This window comes from Ranitomeya variabilis, chromosome 7 (genome assembly GCF_051348905.1).
Source record: "Ranitomeya variabilis isolate aRanVar5 chromosome 7, aRanVar5.hap1, whole genome shotgun sequence".
NCBI classification, from domain to species: domain Eukaryota; kingdom Metazoa; phylum Chordata; class Amphibia; order Anura; family Dendrobatidae; genus Ranitomeya; species Ranitomeya variabilis.
In genome coordinates, this window is record NC_135238.1 from 80,794,646 (window position 1) to 80,817,693 (window position 23,048).

Below are 23,048 nucleotides of genomic sequence, written 5' to 3' on the forward strand. Positions count from 1 at the left end.
TGCCGTGCAGCGGCTGAACGAGCTGACGCAAGGCACTGTGGGAAAAGGGAAGCGTGAGGCCGCGGCAGTGCATGCTGGGTAACGTGACCTGTGACAGAGGACGGCATGGCGGCACGCAGGGGCTGCCGGTACGTGGCGGTGTGTGCCGGGGGGCACGGCTGGGACTAGTGGCCGCAGGTACGTGCCAACGGTTCTCTTATCTCACACTATTGCTCGCTGTTATCAGCCTCAGGGTGACTACTGGGGTTTGTATTGGCATTAGCAATAGGAACTGCAAAAATCCCAGTGTCTGACATAATATTTAGGATTGAGAGTCCTCAGTGGTGAGACCTTGTAATGGCTAAGTGAGAAGATGGTAACAAATTGCAGCTTTCCAGACTACTCAGGTCTCTTCATCAGGCAAAGCAGGGGCGTAGCTAGAGCTTTTGCCGCCCGGGGCTGTTCCCGAGTTTGGCGCCCCCCCCCCCATGTGATTTTCACACTCAGTCATGTACCGACGAGCTCCTCTCCCTTAAGCTCCCAATGTTCAGTGAAAAACTGAGAGAAGCAGAAGAGAAGCTCGTTGTCACAGGACCATGAGTATGAAAATCGCATATGAGTGACGTGTCCATGTGTCGACGACTGGAACCTGCGGAGCTGAATCCTGACATCGCAGCTTCTGAATTCTCACAACTAATGCATTGCACACTTTTAGGATTCTCCCTTGCCGGTGGACGGTCATGTCAGCACAAGTATGCGATTTGTATACTTCTGACCACATTCCGACTAGACGTGCCCGGCCTCGCTCAGTTCATTTTCATTGAGTGAGGCCACACATGTCTAGTCAGCACATGACCGCATGTATGTAAATCGCCAGCACCAGAGAATCCTGACAGCGTGCAGTGCGCACTGTGAGAACTCAGAAGTCTGCAGTCACAAAGAATGACTGCAGACTCATCACAAACCAGGACATCCCCTTTAATGCTCCTAACATAAATAAAAACATGAGTTAGTCAGTATCACAAATAACATTTACATCCCGGTACCTTAGAGATGACGTCGCCTCTGGAGTTGTTCTCCTTCATTTCTTCATCTTGTCCAGACCCCATGATGCGTTTTCTCACCCACAGCCGTCTCTGCAGACCTCCATCTTCTCCGCTCTTTTGCAGAAAATCTCCACATGACGCCCTTAAAGATACAAGTGTCATTATAATGCTCCTGAATAAAAAATGTCCCCTCACTATATTGTCTGCACAAAATATGACCCCCACACTGTCCCTCTTATGGTACACGCTCTTTACACGGACCTCCCCTTTCCATACCGGCCCCCATTTTCACACTGTCCTCTCACACTGTGTCCCCCCTATAGGGCCCAGTATTTATACTGAACTCTCTCATCACACTCCCCATCCTTGGTATACTGTCCCCTCCTGGCTGTGCCCTTACACTGTCCCCCATGCTACGCATGCACACATCCCAACACCCTCACTCCCCGTACTCTGTCCACATACGTTTTTCACATCGCTACTCATACTGTGTCCGCATACAATCCCCCGTTTGACCCCAAACTGTCTGCACCCATCCCCCATACTGTTTCCTCATATATGCCCCCCATCTCCCCCTTTGCTCTTCATTTTGTGTCCTTAGATCTCCCCCACACATTAAATCCCCCCATCCCCATGACAAATCTCCCCCCACACACATTAAATCCCCCATCTCCACTCCAATTCTCCCCACACACAATAAATACCCCCATCTCCACTCACATTAAATCTCCCCCCACAATAAATCCCCCTTCCCTACTCACATTAAATCTCCCCCCCACAATAAATCCACCCATCTCCACTCATATCCAATATATCCATATCTCCATCCAATAATATATCCCCCACCCCCACTCACATTAAATCCCCCCACAATATACCCCCCATCCCCACTCACAGTAATCCCCCCCACAATGTATGCCCCCCATCCCCACTCACAGTAAATCCCCCCCACAATGTATGCCCCCCCATCCCCACTCACAGTAAATCCCCCCCACAATGTATGCCCCCCATCCCCACTCACAGTAAATCCCCCCCACAATGTATGCCCCCCATCCCCACTCACAGTAAATCCCCCCCACAATGTATGCCCCCCATCCCCACTCACAGTAAATCCCCCCCACAATGTATGCCCCCCCCCCCCCCATCCCCACTACAAATGTATGCTTCGGTGTCTTCAGCTCCACTGGAGCACTTACCACCGCTCTCTGTCTCCTGCTCTGCCGCGCAGGTGAGTGACATCAGCAGCGTGATCACATGACCTGATCACGCTGCTGCCGTCGCTCTGACCCGGCAGTCAGAGCTTCAATTGTACTCGCATCACAGATACGAGTACAATTGAACACTGGGAGCCGGCGCGCCGCAGCTTCTGTGTGCCGGCTGTCAGCTTGACAGTCGGCACAGAGAACAGCCGACTCCCAGTGTGGGGGGTGACATAATGCAGCCGCTGGGGGAGACACTGCGGACCGCCGCTTTAGGCGGCCAACTGCGCCCCCCTGCCGGCTGCAGCCGCGCACTGACTCACCCCCGCATTGTGCCGCCCCCCGCATTGTGCCGCCCGGGGCGGACCGCCCCCCCCGCCCCCACCTTCCTACGCCACTGAGGCAAAGACTAATAGAAATTCTAAAGAATCACATATTATACACAACACAGCACAGAACTGTCATTATGGGGGACTGATAATCAGCCGTGTCCATAAATATTGGGGCACTTCGTACCAGAGGTGTAGCTAGGGTTTTGGTTCAGGGGGGCGAAGCTTCTGAGTGGGCCCCTAACCAGGTAACCTTTATTATAACTGGGTGACGCGTCCTAATAGTGGAGGAGAACCTCAGCAGATGACCGCTCTGTTACTGAAGATAATCTCTATATAAAGACCAATATAGATATTACCGCCATATGGTCAGTGGTAGATACCAGTCCTACAGAGCATATAAGAGATCACAGCACAGTTATAGATAATGTCTTAGGCTACGTTCACATTTGCGGTCAGCGCCGCAGCGTCGGGCGCCGCAGCGTCGCCGCATGCGTCATGCGCCCCTATATTTAACATGGGGGCGCATGGACATGCGTTGTGCTGCATTTTGCGCCGCATGGCCGCAAGCGTTGGACGCAAGAAACGCATCAAGTTGCATTTTTTTTGCGTCCAACTTTCGGCCAAAAAGGACGCATGCGGCGCAAAACGCAGCGTTTTAGCGTGCGTTTTGCCGCGTTTTTGTTTGCGTTGTGCGCTGCGGCGCCGACGCTGCGGCGCACAACGCAAATGTGAACGTAGCCTTACTGCTGACGTCCTTTCTGATGGAATCGTTTATTTTTCCGATCTTTTCCATCTGGCCCAGACCGACATGACAACTTCTTCCAGCTACAACTCGTCTGCAGAGAAAACAACAAAGACAGGTTTCACTTCTCACATTCCAGGCATCACCATCTATTTCCAACCTATACAAACCCCTCATCCTGCTGATACCCCAATACTGAGCCGCTGCTGCCGTATGTGTCCCTATTACTGCCCCTGATACCCCAATACTGAACCGCTACTGCCGTATGTGTCCCTATTACTGCCCCTGATACCCCGATACTGAGCCTCTGCCGTATGTGTCCCTATTACTGCCCCTGATACCCCAATACTAAGCCGCTGCTGCCGTATGTGTTCCTATTACTGCCCCTGATACCCCAATACTGAGCCGCTACTGCCGTATGTGTCCCTATTACTGCCCCTAATACCCCAATACTGAACCGCTACTGCCGTATGTGTCCCTATTACTGCCCCTGATACCCCGATACTGAGCCCCTGCTGCCTTATGTGTCCCTATTACTACACCCAATACCCCAATACTGAGCAGCTGCTGCCGTATGTGTCCTTATTACTGCACCTGTACCCCAATACTGAGCCACTGCTGCCGTATGTGACCCTATTACTGCACCTGATACCCCAATACTGAGCGGCTTCTGCCGTATGTGACCCTATTACTGCACCTGATACCCCAATACTGAGCCGCTGCTGTCGTATGTGACCCTATTACTGCACCTGATACCCCAATACTGAGCCGCTGCTGCCGTATGTGTCCCTATTACTGCCCCTGATACCCCAATACTGAGCCTCTGCTGCCGTATGTGTTCCTATTACTGCCCCTGATACCCCAATACTAAGCCTCTGCCGTATGTGTCCCTATTACTGCCCCTGATACCCCAATACTAAGCCGCTGCTGCCGTATGTGTTCCTATTACTGCCCCTGATACCCCAATACTGAGCCTCTGCCGTATGTGTCCCTATTACTGCCCCTGATACCCCAATACTGAACCGCTACTGCCGTATGTGTCCCTATTACTGCCCCTGATACCCCGATACTGAGCCCCTGCTGCCTTATGTGCCCCTATTACTACACCCAATACCCCAATACTGAGCAGCTGCTGCCGTATGTGTCCCTATTACTGCACCTGATACCCCAATACTGAGCGGCTTCTGCCGTATGTGTCCCTATTACTGCACCTGATACCCCAATACTGAGCGGCTTCTGCCGTATGTGACCCTATTACTGCACCTGATACCCCAATACTGAGCCTCTGCCGTATGTGTCCCTATTACTGCCCCTGATACCCCGATACTGAGCCCCTGCTGCCTTATGTGTCCCTATTACTACACCCGATACCCCAATACTGAGCAGCTGCTGCCGTATGTGTCCCTATTACTGCACCTGATACCCCAATACTGAGCCTCTGCCGTATGTGTCCCTATTACTGCCCCTGATACCCCGATACTGAGCCGCTGCTGCCTTATGTGTCCCTATTACTACACCCGATACCCCAATACTGAGCAGCTGCTGCCGTATGTGTCCCTATTACTGCACCTGATACCCCAATACTGAGCGGCTTCTGCCGTATGTGACCCTATTACTGCACCTGATACCCCAATACTGAGCCGCTGCTGTCGTATGTGACCCTATTACTGCACCTGATACCCCAATACTGAGCCGCTGCTGCCGTATGTGTCCCTATTACTGCCCCTGATACCCCAATACTGAGCCTCTGCTGCCGTATGTGTTCCTATTACTGCCCCTGATACCCCAATACTAAGCCTCTGCCGTATGTGTCCCTATTACTGCCCCTGATACCCCAATACTAAGCCGCTGCTGCCGTATGTGTTCCTATTACTGCCCCTGATACCCCAATACTGAGCCTCTGCCGTATGTGTCCCTATTACTGCCCCTGATACCCCAATACTAAACCGCTACTGCCGTATGTGTCCCTATTACTGCACCTGATACCCCAATACTGAGCCTCTGCCGTATGTGTCCCTATTACTGCCCCTGATACCCCGATACTGAGCCCCTGCTGCCTTATGTGTCCCTATTACTACACCCAATACCCCAATACTGAGCAGCTGCTGCCGTATGTGTCCCTATTACTGCACCTGATACCCCAATACTGAGCGGCTTCTGCCGTATGTGACCCTATTACTGCACCTGATACCCCAATACTGAGCCTCTGCCGTATGTGTCCCTATTACTGCCCCTGATACCCCGATACTGAGCCCCTGCTGCCTTATGTGTCCCTATTACTACACCCGATACCCCAATACTGAGCGGCTTCTGCCGTATGTGACCCTATTACTGCACCTGATACCCCAATACTGAGCCGCTGCTGGTGCCGTATGTGTCCCTATTACTGCACCTGATACCCCAATACTGAGCCGCTGCTGCCGTATTTGTCCCTATTACTGCACCTGATACCCCAATACTGAGCCGCTGCTGCCGTATGTGACCCTATTACTGCACCTGCTGTGTGGTTCTCTGTGCCCTCTAAATTCTAAAGCAACCCTCTATAATATAGTAATGCCGGGTGCAAGTGCCCTAGAAAATAATGCCCATATTTTGCCCCCTAGAAAGTAATAATGCCCTGTGTGCCCCTTTGATAGCCACAATAACATTAGTTCCCCTATAACAATAAGTGCCCACTTTACATTTAATAATGTCCTGAGTCTCCCCCCGTACAGCTCCCCTATACACAACATGGTGCTCTCTTATACACAGTATAATGCCCCCTCACTGTATAGTACCACCCACACGGTATACTAACTCCTTAGTAGCCCCCAAACTGTTTGATGGCTCCAACAATGTATAATGACCCCCACAATGTAATCTCCATACTGTATGATGGCCCCCTAGATAGCCCCATATACAGTAGCATAATGCACCAAATAGTCCAGAATATAGTATAATGCACTCCCCATAGGCAGACTCTAGAGCATAAGGCAGCCCCCATAGGCAGACACTATAATAAGGCAGCACCCCCATATAGGCAGAACCTGTAATAAGGCAGTGCCCCATAGGCAGACTCTGTAGTATAAGGCAGCACCCCCATAGAGAGACCCTGTAATAAGGCGGCACCCCCATAGGCAGACCCTATAATAAGGCAGTGCCCCATAGGCAGACCCTGTAATAAGGCAGCCCCCATAGTCAGACCCTGTAATAAGGCAGCCCCCATAGTCAGACCCTGTAATAAGGCAGCCCCCATAGTCAGACCCTGTAATGAGGCAGCCCCCATAGCCAGACCCTGTAATGAGGCAGCCCCCATAGCCAGACCCGGTAATGAGGCAGCCCCCATAGTCAGACCCTGTAATGAGGCAGCCCCCATAGTAACCCAGTAATGAGGCAGCCCCTATAGTCAGACCCTGTAAGAAGGCAGCCCCCATAGTCACACCCTGTAATAAGGCAGCCCCCATAGTCACACCCTGTAATAAGTCAGACCCTGTAATAAGGCGGCAGACCCTGTAATAAGGCAGCCCCCATAGTCAGACCCTGTAATAAGGCAGCCCCCATAATCAGACCCTGTAATAAGGTGGCAGACGCTGTAATAAGGCAGCAGCACCCATAAAAATATAAATAAATATTCACCTCTCATCTTCCTGGTTCCTGCGCTGCTCCCACTGATCTCTGGACCGCGGGCGCTGGGCAGTGACGTCATCGCGCCCGCTGTCAGTGTCGGCGACGTCATATGCCGACACTGACAGGGGGATGATGGGAGAAGGAGCACAGCGCTTCTTCTCCCATCAATGCGATCACCTGTATCGGCTAAATGCCTGTACAGCTGATCTTCCAATGATGGCGGGGGGCCCACTGCTGGCACCGGGCCCCCCCGCCTGCTCAGGGGCTCCATAGCGGCAGAGCAGGGAGATTGATTCTCCCTGCTCTGCTGCAGAATGTCACTGTATCGGCACGCGCAGTAGTGTAGCTCTGGGTGAGCCCCCTCAGAGCACCGGGCCCGGGGCGCCCGCACCCTCTGCCCCCCCCGGTAGCTACACTACTGGTTTGTACATAAGGAGTGACATGTCAGACATAGAAGCCCCACACATCGGCAGATAGAGGTGTAAGATGGAGCTGCAGGACAACACTGCAAAGTAACCGGCAGCCGGGTCTGGGCCCCTACAGCTCACCCAGGAGGGGCCACATGATGGATGTGTCACTGTGCATGGGAACATGACTGGCGAAGCCTGCATACGTGTACATCATCATCATCATCTCTCTATATATCTGTACATCATCATCACCCCTATATATCTGTACATCAGTAACATCACCCCTATATATGTGTTCATCATCATCACCCCTATATAAAGTACATACCAAAAGTTTGGACACACCTTCTCATTTAAAGATTTTTCTGTATTTTCATGACTATGAAAATTGTACATTCACACTGAAGGCATCAAAGCTATGAATTAACACATGTGGAATTATATACTTAACAAAAAAGTGTGAAACAACTGAAAATATGTCTTATATTCTAGGTTCCTCAAAGTAGCCACCTTTTGCTTTGATGACTGCTTTGCACACTCTTGGCATTCTCTTTATGAGCTTCAAGAGGTAGTCACCGGGAATGGTTTTCACTTCACAGGTGTGCCCTGTCAGGTTTAATAAGTGGGATTTCTTGCCTTATAAATGGGGTTGGGACCATCAGTTGTGTTGTGCAGAAGTCTGGTCTTTAAATGAGAAGGTGTGTCCAAACTTTTTGGTTTGTACTATATGTGGACATTATCATCACCCCTATATATGTGTACATCATCATCACCCCTATATATGTGTACATCATCATCACCCCTATATATGTGTACATCATCATCACCCCTATATATTTGTTCATCATCATCACCCCTTTATATCTGTACATCAGCATCACCCATAGATACAGTTGGGGAAATAAGTATTTGATCCCTTGCTGATTTTGTAAGTTTGCCCACTGACAAAGACATGAACAGTCTATAATTTTAAGGGTAGGTTAATTGTAATATTGAGAAATAGAATATAAAAAATAAAATCCAGGAAATTACATTGTATAAATTATATAAATTTGCATTTTGCAGTGAGAAATAAGTATTTGCTCCCCTACCAACCATTCCGAGTTCTGTCTCCTACAGAGCAGTCACCGGGTACCTGCACACTGGCACGCGCAGCTCCAGAGCAGTGAGGCGACATTGCTGACCATGGAGCCACCGCGCTGTTTAGAGCTGATGTTTTCTTGTTTTTGTGAATTGTTTCAGTTGCATGAAGACCATTGCTCGTGAGGTACCATGGGCATGCTGACGATCCTCGCTAAGTTGCCATCTTGCTCCCTGGCATCAGGCTGGTTAATAACTTTGCAACCCTTGTGCAGACAGATTTGTCTGACTCCTTACCGGACTCCATCCCAACAGAGAGTCCCGCGATTCAGGACTATCTCTGACTATGCTGGTGCTGGTCAGAACTCACCAGTCCCAGAGGAGGACAACTTTGGGACATTGTCCAAAACATACTCCTCAAAAACTGTGTTTAGGAAATCATCTCCAGATCTCCAGGACTTGAGATATGAGGAGGATGAGGAAATTACTGAGGGCACGCAACCCGCTCATAATAAGTACAGGGGAAGACGAAACACTCCGTACTGGTACTTCCTCCAGTGTAAGGCCAAAATTAAGGAGGGCAAGGTAAGAATGTCTGTAATGTCATTGTACTGGGGATCCGCAGGGGAGGGATCTTACATCACAATGCTGGTTTATAATGAGGCAATGTCTGATTATGGCAAACATTGTCCGAAATGATGGCGGATAGTAACCTAAGAAAGGGCGGTAGAGTCACCACTAACACCTAAGAAACACAGCGAAGCCTGGCAAGTGCCCGGATGGAGCGGATAGCCGCCATTATTGTTTAGGACCGTAGCCATGACTAAAAGGGCATTTACAGAAGTCGCTCTTGTGCCGTGTTTTTTTTTTTCAAGTGCTGTTTGTAATCACAGTAAAACTATTGCAGTTGTCACTACACGGCCCAGCGATCCTGCGATTAGGAAAATCACATCCAAGACCAATAAAGTAGTTACAAGTGTTTTTAAGAAATAGCTGTTGTCTTTGCTTAGTCTTTTCCTTGTGTTTTTATTGCATTCTCCGTCTTTTTGCTTCTTTTGTTGCATCTGTGCGTTTTTTACAGTTTTTCCTTTGTTACTAGTCGCAAAATGTTCTAAGTTATGTGATTTATTAGATTTTTTTTTCCTCCTTTCCTTTTCTGGATTCCTTGTGTAAGCCCTCCATTGCTGTTCTCTGATGATGTGCCCCTCTTGTGTGCAGCTGGCCCAGGCCCTGGAGCTCTTCGAGGTACAGATGCTGAAAGCCGAGCGGCTGCCGCCTGAAGAACGCAACTACACTGTTCTCATCGGAGGCTGCGGAAGAGCGGGATATGTGAAGAAGGCCTTCACGCTCTATTCAGATGTATGGACCGGGGGTCAAGTCTGTGGGTCCATCATTGTGCCGTCCATGGTTAAAGGGGTTGTCCGGGCCAAATGAATAAGTCTGCAGTCACTATGTGTGACTGTATAAAAATAAGACTTGGCACTCAAGAGGAATCTGTGAAGAAAATTTTTAATGCAGTCCGTATAACATACATAAACGTTTCGGTCTTACACAGACCTTCATCAGGCAGACTGATGTATTAATGAGCTCTGTATATCCCCGCCCACACCAATGATTGGCATCTTAGTGTACACTGTGCATAGGCAGAAAACTGCCAACTAGTTGTGTGGGCGGGGTTACACAGAGCTCAGCATTCAGAGAACCTTTAGATCTGCAGCAGAGAAAACAGGGATTTTTATCAAAATAATAAGCAGCAAAAAGAGTGACGCATCGCTGGGATCGGGGTCTCACCCCTTCTATCCTGGCGCTCTCAGATGGGGTATCTAAAACCGTGTGAGGATTCCCTTTATGAGTTACCTGCACTTTCAGATGGCTTCTTAGAATAAGGAATACCACATGAGAATAATTGCCCCTGATTATACACTCATGGGGGTAGATTATATGATTCTGTGTATCCTGCACTTTTAGCAGTCTTTTGTGCTCTGCTTTTTCTCCTTCCATCTCCCTCTTCCATAGGCTTATAGGGGCATTGCAGACAGTTTTGTTAAAGGCAACCTGTCGCGTTCCTCCCGGTAGCGTTCGAGTTACAGTCATGGGAGGTGGCACCTCTCTGTGTATAGAGAGCGATGGCTGTAACTGCACCTGCTGCCGTGACTGACAGCAGCTCAGCATTAGGGCCGGCTGTCAGTCAGGGCCAGCGTGTGGTTACAGCCGCCTCTATCTATTCACAGAGTAGTGACTGAGCCTGTGCCGGCACCACCCCCATGACTGTGACCTCCTGGCAGCGGGAGTCTAAATGCCGCCACTGGGCAGGTTCAGAACACTAGTAACCTGCAGGTCAACCCCATATATGTAGGTTAATCACATTTTTTCTGGTGACAGGTTCCCTTCTCCCATAGATTTAGCAGTTATGGGAAGTGAATGATTAGTGCAAGAGACCAGAAATTATTATTACCGTATTATTTATTTATATAGCACCATTAATTCCATGGTGCTGTACATGAGAAGGGGTTACATACAGGGTTATAGATATCGTTCACAGTAAACAAATTTACAATGACAGACTGGTACAGAGGGGAGTGACAAATTGATTAATGAAACAAAGTGGAGATACTATTTATCTGGTAACTGTCATTTCAAAAAACTTAGCATAAATCAATAATATTACCAAGTCTGTCTAATCAGAGAGATACGCTTCTTTCTCTACTCAAGAGCCACTTCTCCTTCTTCCTGAAGTCATTATTTAGTCAGACATACAGCTATAATCCATCTATATAAAAATTAGATGGACTTCCAAGTCACTGAGGGATCAGATTAGAATGGAGCAGGAGCACAGTGATAGAACAAGAGGGAGAGACGGGCAGAACGTGCTGCAGCTTCTAGTCAGGGGGTTATCTCCCCTCAGTGCTCAGCTCCTACACAACCATTCTCTACCCACTAGCTGGAAGGTAACTGAAGCTTAGCGCTGGTGACAATTGCAGGACACGAAGGGGCCCGAGTAGTGTTATTCCTCTTACATACACCTAGCAGCAGCCACCTGATAGGACTGTTGTGCCTTAGGAGAGTGTTCCTCAGTGTAACATTCATTGTCCATCAGTGTAGAAGCTGTGGGGATCTGACCGAGGCAGCGCACACTTGTATGTTTCTTGCTGTGAAGGCATCAGCGCCCCAGTGAGCACCACGGACCATTTGTTCTGTTAGTTGGGGGGACCAATGACGTAATGCCGTTATCTGATCATGCCCTGGGTCTCATGTTCCTCAATCAGTACATACAGTTATTATAATACAGACTCATTTCTTGTTACAAAATTTAGATGAAAAAGAGAGGTCTGATTCCCACAGATGCCACGTACACTGCCCTGTTCAATGCCTGCGCGGAGTCCCCATGGAAAGACTCGGGTCTACAGCACGCACTGAAACTCCGGGAAGAATTGATGGACAAGAACGTTCCGCTTAATCCCATCACTTACCGGAGTTTGCTGAAGGTCTCCACGCTGAGCTCAGGGCTACAAAGCGGTGGTGAGGTATTCAAGGTAAGTCACAGTCCTGGTCACCCACAATGGAGTCCTTATAACTAACCCTAAGTAGGTTAACTGGGAGCGAATCATTCCATAGGGAATCCTTCAGCCTTCTCCTGAATCACCTGTGCACTGTGTCTGGGCAGTGACGTGGCAGCCATAAGAAGACCCCACCAGATTCAGTGCTTCTGTGGGGACCAGTGGGGTCACTGACTAATTCTGAGACATGTGGGCGGCGTTGTACTATCTGCTACCAATACATCCACAATACATGGGAAGATGGTGCTGTGGTGTCAACGTCAGCTAGTTACTATGTCTCGTATTATGGTGGCACACGGACCCCCACAGATCCTTGCCACCGGTGTAGCTCTGCGTCCCCCTCACTGTTTTTCTGCAGGGCTCTGGCCACTCAGCTGTGCTGGGAACTGCCGCGCTGTCCCACTGAAAAGACCATATTGCCTGACTCCTAGCAGCGCTGGTTATATTTCTCATAAGCTGGAGAATAACAAGCTAATATTGTCTTCTTGGATTTTAGGAAATTGCTCAAAAATTTCGTGTCATCGGCCCTGAAACATACAACATTCTGTTTATGGGATGCATAAAGGATGAAGAGCTGGGCTTTCTACAAGCTCTGCAGGTATGGATTGGTGCGTACACCCTCACACCCTACATCTGCCGGGCTTTACCCTAACACCGCACACTTACCTGGGAATTTTCTGCAGGTATGGATTGTGCATACACCCTCACACCCTACATCTGCCGGGCTTTACCCTAACACCATACACTTTCCTGGGAATTCTCTGCAGGTATGGATTGGTGCGTACACCCTCACACCCTACATCTGCCGCCCTATACCCTTACACCGCACACTTACCTGGGAATTTTCTGCAGGTATGGATTGTGCACACACCCTACATCTGCCGCCCTATACCTTACACCACACACTTACCTGGGAATTCTCTGCAGGTATGGATTGGTGCACACACCCTCACATCCTACATCTGCCGCCCTATACCCTTACACCGCATGCTTACCTGGGGATTCTCTGCAGCTATGGATTCTGTATAGCGAGAATGGGGAAACCTGTGGGCAAGTGTGGCGACACGGGGTAGGGTCAGCGGGTGCTGTAGTCCACTGCCTTGAGACCGCATGGACCAGGGATCATCCCACTTAACGCCCACTCACCTTTTATTGTGAGCATAATACTACTCAGACAACACAGGGTAAGGGTAAAACAGCATTGCAATACTGTATTTATCCACAAACAGACAAAAACCCATAGAACAGTCCCAGGAAATTACCCAAGATGGTGCAAAATTACAGTCTCACCTTTCCACTGACTTGCCCGGTTTAAAGCAGCTGCAGCTTCCAAGGCCAACTTCCCCCACCTGTGGCACACACAGAAAGGAGATAACGACAAGCTTAGGAATCTGACAGTCCATTGAGGTACCAGGCCAGGTGACGGGAGGGTCACAACCAGGCTTTTACAAACATCTCCATGAGCGAGGTGACTGGTGGGGCCCAATCCTGGCTTTCCCAAACATATCCATGGGACTCAGGTGACTGGCGGGTCCAAATCCAGGCCTCCCCAAACTTATCCATGGGTTCAGTGATGGTCAATGGAGCAGATCTGTATAATTTCAGCCAGGGCCGTGGTCCCCTAAGCTGGTATCCTGTAGAATATGTTAAATATGTGTCCCTCATAATGGAGCCATGTTGTCCTGGCTCTTTTCCTGGCTGCTGTCCTGCAAAGTGCTCCTGGCTGTGGTTTTGTAAAGAGTCTCTTGTTACAGAGGCATATCCCCTTTATATAGTTCATAACTGTTGATCTTCAAGCCATCATCTAGAGGTCAAGAGGAAGGAGTGATCAGATTAACTTGCATTGTTTGAGTAATTAATCAATTTGCATAGTTTTTACTCCCCTGTTTTGCAAGTCAACAAGTCACAGGGTACCACAGAATGGTCATTCAACATATTAAGCAAACATCCATTGTTCAATTACCCCATATCTTTATCCCTCAAAGATAGCAGACAATAAGCTTGCAGCAATCAGCAACTCCAGAGTCGGGGTATGTGCACACGTCAGGATTTCTTGCAGAAATTTCCTGAAGAAAACCGGAAATTTTCTGCAAGAAATCCGCAATTTTTTTTTTTGCGTTTTTTTCGCCTTTTTTTTTAGCATTTTGCAAGCTAAATTGGCTTGCAGAATGCTAAAGTTTTCCAAGCGATCTGTAGCATTGCTTGGAAAACTGACTGACAGGTTGGTCACACTTGTCAAACATAGTGTTTGACGAGTGTGACCAACTTTTTACTATAGATGCTGCCTATGCAGCATCAATAGTAAAAGATAGAATGTTTAAAAATAATAAAAAAAAATAAAAAAAATGGTTATACTCACCTGCAGACAGCCGATCTCCTCAGCGGCGTCCGTTCCTATAGATGGTGTGTGTGCGCAGGACCTTCGATGACGTCGCGGTCACGCGACCAATCACAAGACCGCGACGTCATCGCAGGTCCTTCACAGAAACCAGCTATAGGAACGGAAGCGGCGGCATGCACCGGAGAGGCGGGAAGACTGCAGGGGCCATCGAAGGTGAGTATATGACTATTTTTTTTAACTTAAATTCTTTTTTTTTTTTTTACCAATTATATGGTGCCCAGTCCGTGGAGGAGAGTCTCCTCTCCTCCACCCTGGGTACCAACCGCACATAATCTGCTTACTTCCCGCATGGTGTGCACAGCCCCGTGCGGGAAGTAAGCAGATCAATGCACTCCTAGGTGTGCGGAATCCCCGCAATTCCGCAAATTTAATGAACATGTTGCTTTTTGTCCACGATGCGATTTTTTTCGCGGAAAAAAATGCAACATTTGCACAAAAAATGCGGAATACCCTGAAAATAATGGGAGGCTTATGTTAGCGTTTTTTTTCGTGGTTTTTTTTTTGCGTTTTTATCACGTTTTTATAGTGAAAAAACGCAAAAAATACATGGCCTCACAGTCAGGCTAGTACGAACAATAGTCTGTGTTTCTTGACCAACTAAAGAAAGACACACAAATTCAAAAGTCATCATAAAGATAATAACGTATGTCTCCTGGCCTACTGAATTTACATCTGGATATTTATTATTATCTGATGTGTCGTCATAGCAAGGCTTTACAGATACTGAAAATAGCTCAGAACGTGTAAGAATGTACTACTAGAAGTTGCCTAGTATGTGAACATGAATTTGGAAATGGTATAAGTCGATGGGCCAAGCCCTCTACAAAGCTTTTTATCCTGGAAATCACAGGCTTTGCCAATGTGATCCTCTCTGACCTATCGGAACATATTTATACTTAGATACTGCCGTTACATGTCAACTAGTCAGTGTCCAGTTAATCACTGCTTTCTTTGTGACGGGATGTACATACTTTTGCAGCTTACCACACTTGCATGTATTATGCTTCTCTGGTCCTGGGATAATGAATGTATATGCCCTCTTGTGCTTCAGGTCTGGAGGCAGATGCTCCTCATGGGGGTAAAGCCGGATGTAAACACCTATAACTTGCTTATTCGTGCCACCCGAGATTGTGGAATTGGAGATGCAGCTGAAGCCCTACATTTACTCACGCAGCCTATGGATCTGGCAACCCGGACTTTAAGTGCAGGCAAAGAGGAGCAGGACAAGAAAAGCCGTCAAGACAAGAAAAGCCATCAAGACAAGAAAAGTAAGGATAGCCCTAAAGAGATGGGGCAGCAGGTGCTCCTGGACGATTCTTCAATTACCAGTGCCACCTATAACACAGCTGTGGGCTTGGCAGGCTCACAGACCCTGGCCGTGGTAAGGAAGGCTGACCATTTTCCCAGCGGGCCCTCTTTTGATGCCAGTAGTGGGCCAAACCTCTTGGACCTGTCTATAAATACAGAAAAAATTGTTTCACTTGCAAATGTCAATACCCCGTCTGACAGATTGGCACTGATTGGCGACTTAGGGGGCATTCTTCAGAAGATGAAAGAAGACAACGTCTGTCCTACAATAAAAACGTTCACGCTGCTAGCAGAAGTGGTGAGACCAGAAGTGGGGTCAGAATCGGCCATACTGGCCATCATGGATGCCTATGGAGTGCAGCCCGATCTCACCTTTTTTAACACATTGGTGTTGAAGAGGAGTAAAACTCTGAATCTGCAGTCAGCTTTGGTAAGGGAATGTTTTAAGTCATTTTAAGTGATAAAACTGCATCATAAAATTGTTACCACCGCTTGTGAGAAAATCCACGATATCTGACAGCACAGAGGCTGCAGTAGGTGCCCGGTGTTACAGCATTGTGGGATTATATTTGTAGTGTGAAATCATTTGTAAAGTTGGTGACAGATCTGCCTGACTTTATATATTTTTGTTTTCTTAAAAGAAAAAGTGAATAATGTTTTTTATTATTGCTTAATAAGACCCCAAAAAATTGTTGCAACCAATTGATGTAGAAATGACTCTTAGATATGTCTATCATTACAAAGTAATGGGGCAGATTTACCATTGTGAGGTGACCTTCACATTGTCAGGAATTGTCACATCTAGATTTAGATCTATACATTACGGCCCTTGGCTCATTAATCTCTTTTGGAATAAAAGTTTGGATTTTTAGGATTTTTTTGCACGTTTTAGGCATTTCAAATTTTTTATAAAAATGCCACTGATGAATTGGGGCATACAGTGATAGAAACATTTTTTGGCCCATGCAGACAGGAGGTATGGGTTAACATGAAAAGGGGCATGGCTTTGAAGCAGGGGCATGGCTTTGAAGACAGGGCATGGCTTTAAAGAAGGGACATGGTTTTTTGAAGCAAGGGCATGGCTTTGATGCAAGGGCATGGCTTTGAAGCAGGGGCATGGCTTTGAAGCAGGGGCATGGCTTTGAAGCAGGGGCATGGCTTTGAAGCAGGGGCATGGCTTTGAAGCAGGGGCATGGCTTTGAAGCAGGGGCATGGCTTTGAAGCAGGGGCATGGCTTTGAAGCAGGGGCATGGCTTTGAAGAAAGGGCATGGCTTTAAAGAAGGGACATGGTTTTTTGAAGCCAGGGCATGGCTTTGAAGCAAGGGCATGGCTTTGAAGCAAGGGCATGGCTTTGAAGCAGGGGCATGGCTTTGAAGCAGGGGCATGGCTTTGAAGCAAGGGCATGGCTTTGAAGCAAGGGCATGGCTTTGAAGCAAGGGCATGGCTTTGAAGCAAGGGCATGGCTTTGAAGCAGGGGCATGGCTTTGAAGCAAGGGCATGGCTTTGAAGCAGGGGCATGGCTTTGAAGCAAGGGCGTGGCTTTGAAGCAAGAGCGTGGCTTTGAAGCAAGGGCATGGCTTTAAAGGGAACCTGTCACCCCCAAAATCAAAGATGAGCTAAGCCCACCGGCATCAGGGGCTTATCTACAGCATTCTGTAATGCTGTAGATAAGCCCCCGATGTATCCTGAAAGATGAGAAAAAGAGGTTAGATTATACTCACCCAGGGGCGGTCTCGATCCGATGGGCGTCGCGGTCCTGTCCCGGGCCTCCTATCTTCTTACGATAACGTCCTCTTCTTGTAGTCACGCTGCGGCTCTGGCGCAGGCGTACTTTGTCTGCCCTCAACAGACAAAGGTCAGAGAGGCTCGGCGCCTGTGCACTGCAGTACATTGCTCTGCCCTCAACAGGGCAGACAAAGTACGCCGGAGCCGCAGCGTGGCTACAAGAAGAGGACGTCATCCTATGAAGATGGGAGGCCCCGGACTGAGACACCAATCGGACCAGACCGCAGTGGGACCGCTGGTGAGTATAATATAACCTCTTTTTCTCATCTTTCAGGATACATCGGGGGCTTATCTACAGCATTATAGAATGCTTAGCTCACCTTCGATTTTGGGGGTGACAGGTTCCCTTTAAAGAAGGGGCATGGTTTTTGAAGCAAGGGCATGGCTTTGAAGTAAGGGCATAGCTTTGAAGCAGGGGCATGGTTTTGAAGGAGGTACAGCAAAAGAGCCTAAAATGTGACAAATTTTCTGACCATCTAGTCTAATTCAGCAAAATCTAAATATGGTCTTTTAGGTCTCATTCACATGTCCTTATTTAACCATGTATGTGGAAAAATGGCACTGGTGTCATCAGTTTTACACCAGTGTGTCCATTTTTACCATCAGTGTGCCATCAGTGTTTTTTATGGATGGATGAATAAATACATAAATTACTGAGCTTCTCCTATTCTTTGCCATCCGTGTGCTGAACGTGTTATTCATGGACCCATAGACTTGTATGGTTTGGACCTTTTTGTCTGTGATTTCAGAAAATAACGAACACATGGACATGTGAATAGCACCATAGATTATAATAGGTACGTGTTGTATGCATAAAAAAAAACGGATACAACATCCACGTGCAGCACAGACATGTGAATGAGGCCTTCTGCTTCTTCTGGCAGCACCACCAAGAATGATTGATTAAGATCCTACATTTGAATTTTTGGCCTGTGTGATGTCCATGTTGCCCAATAATAGTCCACATGAATGTAATGACCACCAGACTGTGGGGAAAAATGGCAGCAGCACTTCTCATCATCCATTTTATAAATGAGATTCAACCATAGATTTCGATGGGTGCACAAGAATCAGCCGCCATCCGTGGGGCACAGTCCGTGGGGCTTTTAATGGATGCGTTGTATAGATTACATAGAAAAGTGTACTTGGCCATTTTTATTACTTTTTACTCTGTCGCCTCATTGGGGGACACAGGACCATGGGTGTTATGCTGCTGTCCACTAGGAGGCGACACTATGCATAATCTGAAAAAGATTAACCGTGGCTCCTCCTCTGCAGTATACACCCCTGGATGGCGTCAGCCTTCTCCAGTTTTTGCTTAGTGTCGCATAGGAGGCACACCAAAAATTTTTTTTACTCCGTTTTTTTCCGATGGGATTACAGATGAAGAAAAGTGGGTCTCCTGTGAGACTCCCGGCATGGCTCCTTCCTCGGCCCCCTATTACGGGGTGCCCAGTTGAAGTTGAGATGGCTATTCCCTATGTTGCTCCTTCCCCAGTCCCTCGGGTGCTGGTTCGAAGTCGAGACCCCCCCTCCTTCCCCAATTCCTTTTGGTTTCTGGGTTGAGGTCAAGGCGAGGATAAAGCCCCCTGATGGTCACACAGCACCCTCCCTAATCCCCCTCTGGGGGCATTAGGTTGAGACGCCTCAGGTAGGGCCTGAACAGGCAGCACTCTGCAGCTCCCAGCAATGGGCCAGCACACTGCGCCTGCATCCAGGGACCCCAGCCCAGCTGCGGGCTCCTGTCTGGGCCAGGGGGGAGTGCAGGCAGGCATGGCACAATAGAGACACAGGGCTCCCTGTGCCCCTGTCTCTGCGGCAGCACCAGCTCTATACTGCCTCAGGGGGACCCCGGTGTCACCGGGCTCCCCCTTCCGCTTAAAGCCCCACCGCTATCCTGCCCTTAAATCCGGGGGGGTCCGGTTCAGATCCGACCCCCTCACGGACTTTCACGCCGGCCTGGAGCCCTTCTGGGCATCAGGCATCTAATTTAGGCCCTGGCTTTGGCCTAGCTGAAGCCGCCGCCACCTCTCTGCCCCCCTGGCCCGCCCCCCCCGGATGACAAATATGACACCCTACAGTGTCATAGAGGGGGCAGATCGAGACAGAAAGGGCGCATTTTTACACAGTTCTGCTGCCTTTTTCCAGCTCTCCGCCCCCTTCTCCCCCTTCCTCTTCTCAGCGGCCATTTTTGCTGCACAGGGATTAACCCTGCACCTCCCGGTCAGCGGGACCAGGCCAGCCAGTCTCCGGGGGGCACAGGACTGTGGATCTTCGGCGCTGGACCTAGGGGCACACTGGTGGGGTAAGATCACAGCTGTTTTTTTTTTACTCAGCTGGGAATCCATATTCCCTATAAGGCTCCCCTATAGGCTTCTCTGCATAACTATAGGGTCCCCTGCATAGCCAGCCCTTCTGCACTCTGTGCACTATGCCGGGCTCAAGGTCCAAGAGAACCAGGCAGAACTGCTATTATGCATTCTGCACAGCCTGCGGGACCGCTCTCCCCAGTGGCAGCACGTACCCGCACTGCCAGGACTGTATACAGACTAATGTGTCAGAGTCCCAAGAAGCCCCTGCCACTACTTCGGTGTCTAATGCCACGCCGGAATGGGCTACTCAGATGTCGCAATCTATGACACAGTCTATAGATAACCTAACCTCCACATTGCTTCAGGCTCTGCAGGGTCATGCCTCGGCTATGTCCATTACCCAGCAAAGGGAGCTTGACTCAGGAACAAGACGACCCTGGCACATCCACGTCTAGGTCAGGACGCAAGCGGACCCATAGATCAAGTCCATCTGTGTCATCCCATAGCACACGGTCATCCCCCTCTAGGGAGAGACATCGTAGCTCCAGGTCATCTACACCGTCCCCTTCCAGGGACAGACAATGCAGATCTCCGCAATCCCCGACCAGAGAGGGCCTCCTCCCCAGCTCACCCAGCAGGGGATGCCTCAGTGATGAACAGGATTCGGAAGGTATCTGCGACTCTGACTCAGACAGGGAAATGGAGGGATCCCTGATCCCAATCCCCCCTAGCAATACAGCGCTAGTTGAGGACATAATCTCTTCCATCGGGTGTTGGACATTTCTGATCTGCCACCAGAGGCCCCAGAACACAAGATTTCCTTTGAAGGACCTCTGAAGCCGCCTAAGGTTTTCTCTAACCACCCAGAGTTTAAGGTGATCCTTAAAAGCAGCTCTCACAGCCTGAGAAAAAATTTGCTAATCGCAAATATCTGGAGGTGAGGTACCCCTTCCCGCAGAAGGACACCAAGGAATGGACCCCCCAGTCTCTAGGCTAGCAGCACAGACCCTCCTTTCGCTACCAGATAGCTTAACCCTCAGGGACGCAGCAGACCGGCAGGTAGAACGCATGGCTCGTTCAATTTTCGAGGCAGCAGGGGCATCCCTGGCTCCCGCGTTCGCCTCAGTTTGGGCTGTCAAGGCCTTTCTGGCCTGGGCAAAAAATTTACAAGCTCTCCAAGCATCCGCTCCTGAGCTGTCGGACCAGGCGGTTCAAATAGCAGTTGTAGCAATTACATGCTTCATGCAGTTCTGGATTCAGCAAGGGGAGTAGCGGGGATAGCATCAAACGCCATCACAATTCGGCGTATCCTCTGGCTGCGGGAATGGAAAGCGGACGCAGCCTCAAAGAAGTCTCTCACGCACCTCCCCTACCTCAGTGGGCGACTTTTCGGTGAACAGTTGGACACGATGATATCCAACGCTACTGGGGGTAAGAGTACTTCTCTTCCCCTACTAAGACCTAAACGCACTTACAAGAAGCGTAACCAAACTCGATTCCGATCCTTTCGGAACTCCTCGGGCTGGTCCGTCTCGCGTCCAGCACAAAATGTAACCGTTCCCCACGCAGGGACAACTCACCATCGACGCAAAGGTCGGACAAGACCTGGCAGTCAAAAGCAGGCCAGCCTAAGCCCAGAGGAGAAAAATCTCAGACTTTCTCCTCGTCATGACTCACGGACTCCGGAAGACACCACACCAGTAGGCGGCCGACTTTTGCTCTTTCATCAAGTCTGGCTGCCTATTACAGAAGATAGGTGGGTCAGGGAACTAGTGTCTTCCGGATACAAAATAGGCTTCACCTCCAACCCACCGGACCGATTCTTCCTCTCTGTCCCCCCAAAACCACCAGCCAAGGCTCATGCCTACCACCAAGCGGTCTCCTCGCTTTTTCAAGCAGGAGTCATAGTACCGGTCCCCACGACCGACCGCTTACGAGGGTTCTACTCCAATCTGTTTGTAGTTCCCAAGAAAGGAGGCAGCGTACGGCCCAAACTAGACCTAAAACAGCTCAACAAATATGTACGGGTTCGTCACTTCCGCATGGAGTCCCTTCGGTCCATCATTGCGTCCATGGAGAAGGGAGAATATCTCGCCTCCATAGACATACAAGACGCATACCTGCATATACCTATTGCACCTGCCCATCAGATGTTTCTCAGGTTCGCAATAGGCCAGGACCACTACCAATTTGTGGCTTTCCCATTCAGACTCGCCACGGCTCCCAGAGTGTTCACCAAAGTCATGGCAGCCACCATGGACGTCCTGCACTGCAGAGGCATAGTAGTCGTTCCATACCTGGACGATCTACTCATCAAGGCTCCCACCTTCAAGGATTGGGAGCTCAGCGTCTCAATCACAACCGATACTCTGTCGCAAGGGCTGGTTAATCAACCTACAAAAGTCATCCAACCCAGAGTCAGTCCCTGACCTTCCTGGGAATGCTATTCAACACCTCCAGGGGTCTAGTGCTCCTTCCCAAGGACAAGGCACTGGCTCTCCACCTAGGAGTTCGCACCCTCCTCCGCAAACCCCCTCGATCTCTCCAGTTTGCCGTGAGTCCTCGGCAAGATGGGGGCAGCAATAGAAGCGGTCCCATTTGCCCAGTTTAACCTCAGGCCTCTCCAACTAGCCATTCTCAAGTCCTGGGACAGGAATCCCTTTTCTCTCGACAGGGAGTTCCAGCTAACGTCGTCAACCAGGAGGTCCCTGCACTGGTGGCTCAAGCCAACCTCGCTAGCAAAGGGGAAATCCTTTCTCACAGGTCAGTGGAAGGTTCTGACCACCAACGCGAGCCTGACGGGTTGGGGTGCGGTGCACCTACACCACAGGGAACAGGGCAAGTGGTCCCCAGTGGTAGTGACCATGCCCATCAACATCCTGGAAATTCGTGCCATCCTCCTGGCATTGAGGGCCTTCCATCACTTACTGGCAGCCTCTCACATCAGAATCCACGGCCGTGGCATATGTGAATCACCAAGGGGGGACCTGCAGTACACAGGCGATGCGAGAAGTGTCACACATCCTCCACTGGGCGGAGGACACAGGGTCGGTTCTCTCGGCGGTCCACATTCCGGGTGTGGACAACTGGGAAGCAGACTTCCTCAGCCGACAAGGAATAGACTCGGGAGAGTGGTCTCTCCATCCCGAACTTTTTCGCCAGATCTGCCACCACTGGGGGACCCCGGATGTGGACCTAATGGCATCCCACTTCAATGCCAAGGTCTCCAACTTCATGGCCAGAACACACGATCCGCCGTCGCTCGGAGCAGACGCTCTGGTTCAGGACTG

At 49.5% G+C, this 23,048-nt stretch overlaps 1 protein-coding gene across 1 annotated transcript in view; it reads left to right on the plus strand.

Moving 5' to 3' along the window:
- The first annotated feature begins 41 nt into the window (after positions 1-41).
- Positions 42-23,048, plus strand: part of PTCD1 (pentatricopeptide repeat domain 1) — a 33,838-nt gene continuing 10,831 nt past the window's right edge. The window contains exons 1-6 of the mRNA XM_077275363.1: positions 42-177; positions 8,557-8,979; positions 9,613-9,753; positions 11,709-11,927; positions 12,448-12,549; positions 15,404-16,090. Of these exons, the coding sequence (XP_077131478.1) occupies positions 8,587-8,979; positions 9,613-9,753; positions 11,709-11,927; positions 12,448-12,549; positions 15,404-16,090 (1,542 nt within the window). The 5' untranslated portion in view covers positions 42-177; positions 8,557-8,586. The remainder of the gene's footprint in view (positions 178-8,556; positions 8,980-9,612; positions 9,754-11,708; positions 11,928-12,447; positions 12,550-15,403; positions 16,091-23,048) is intronic.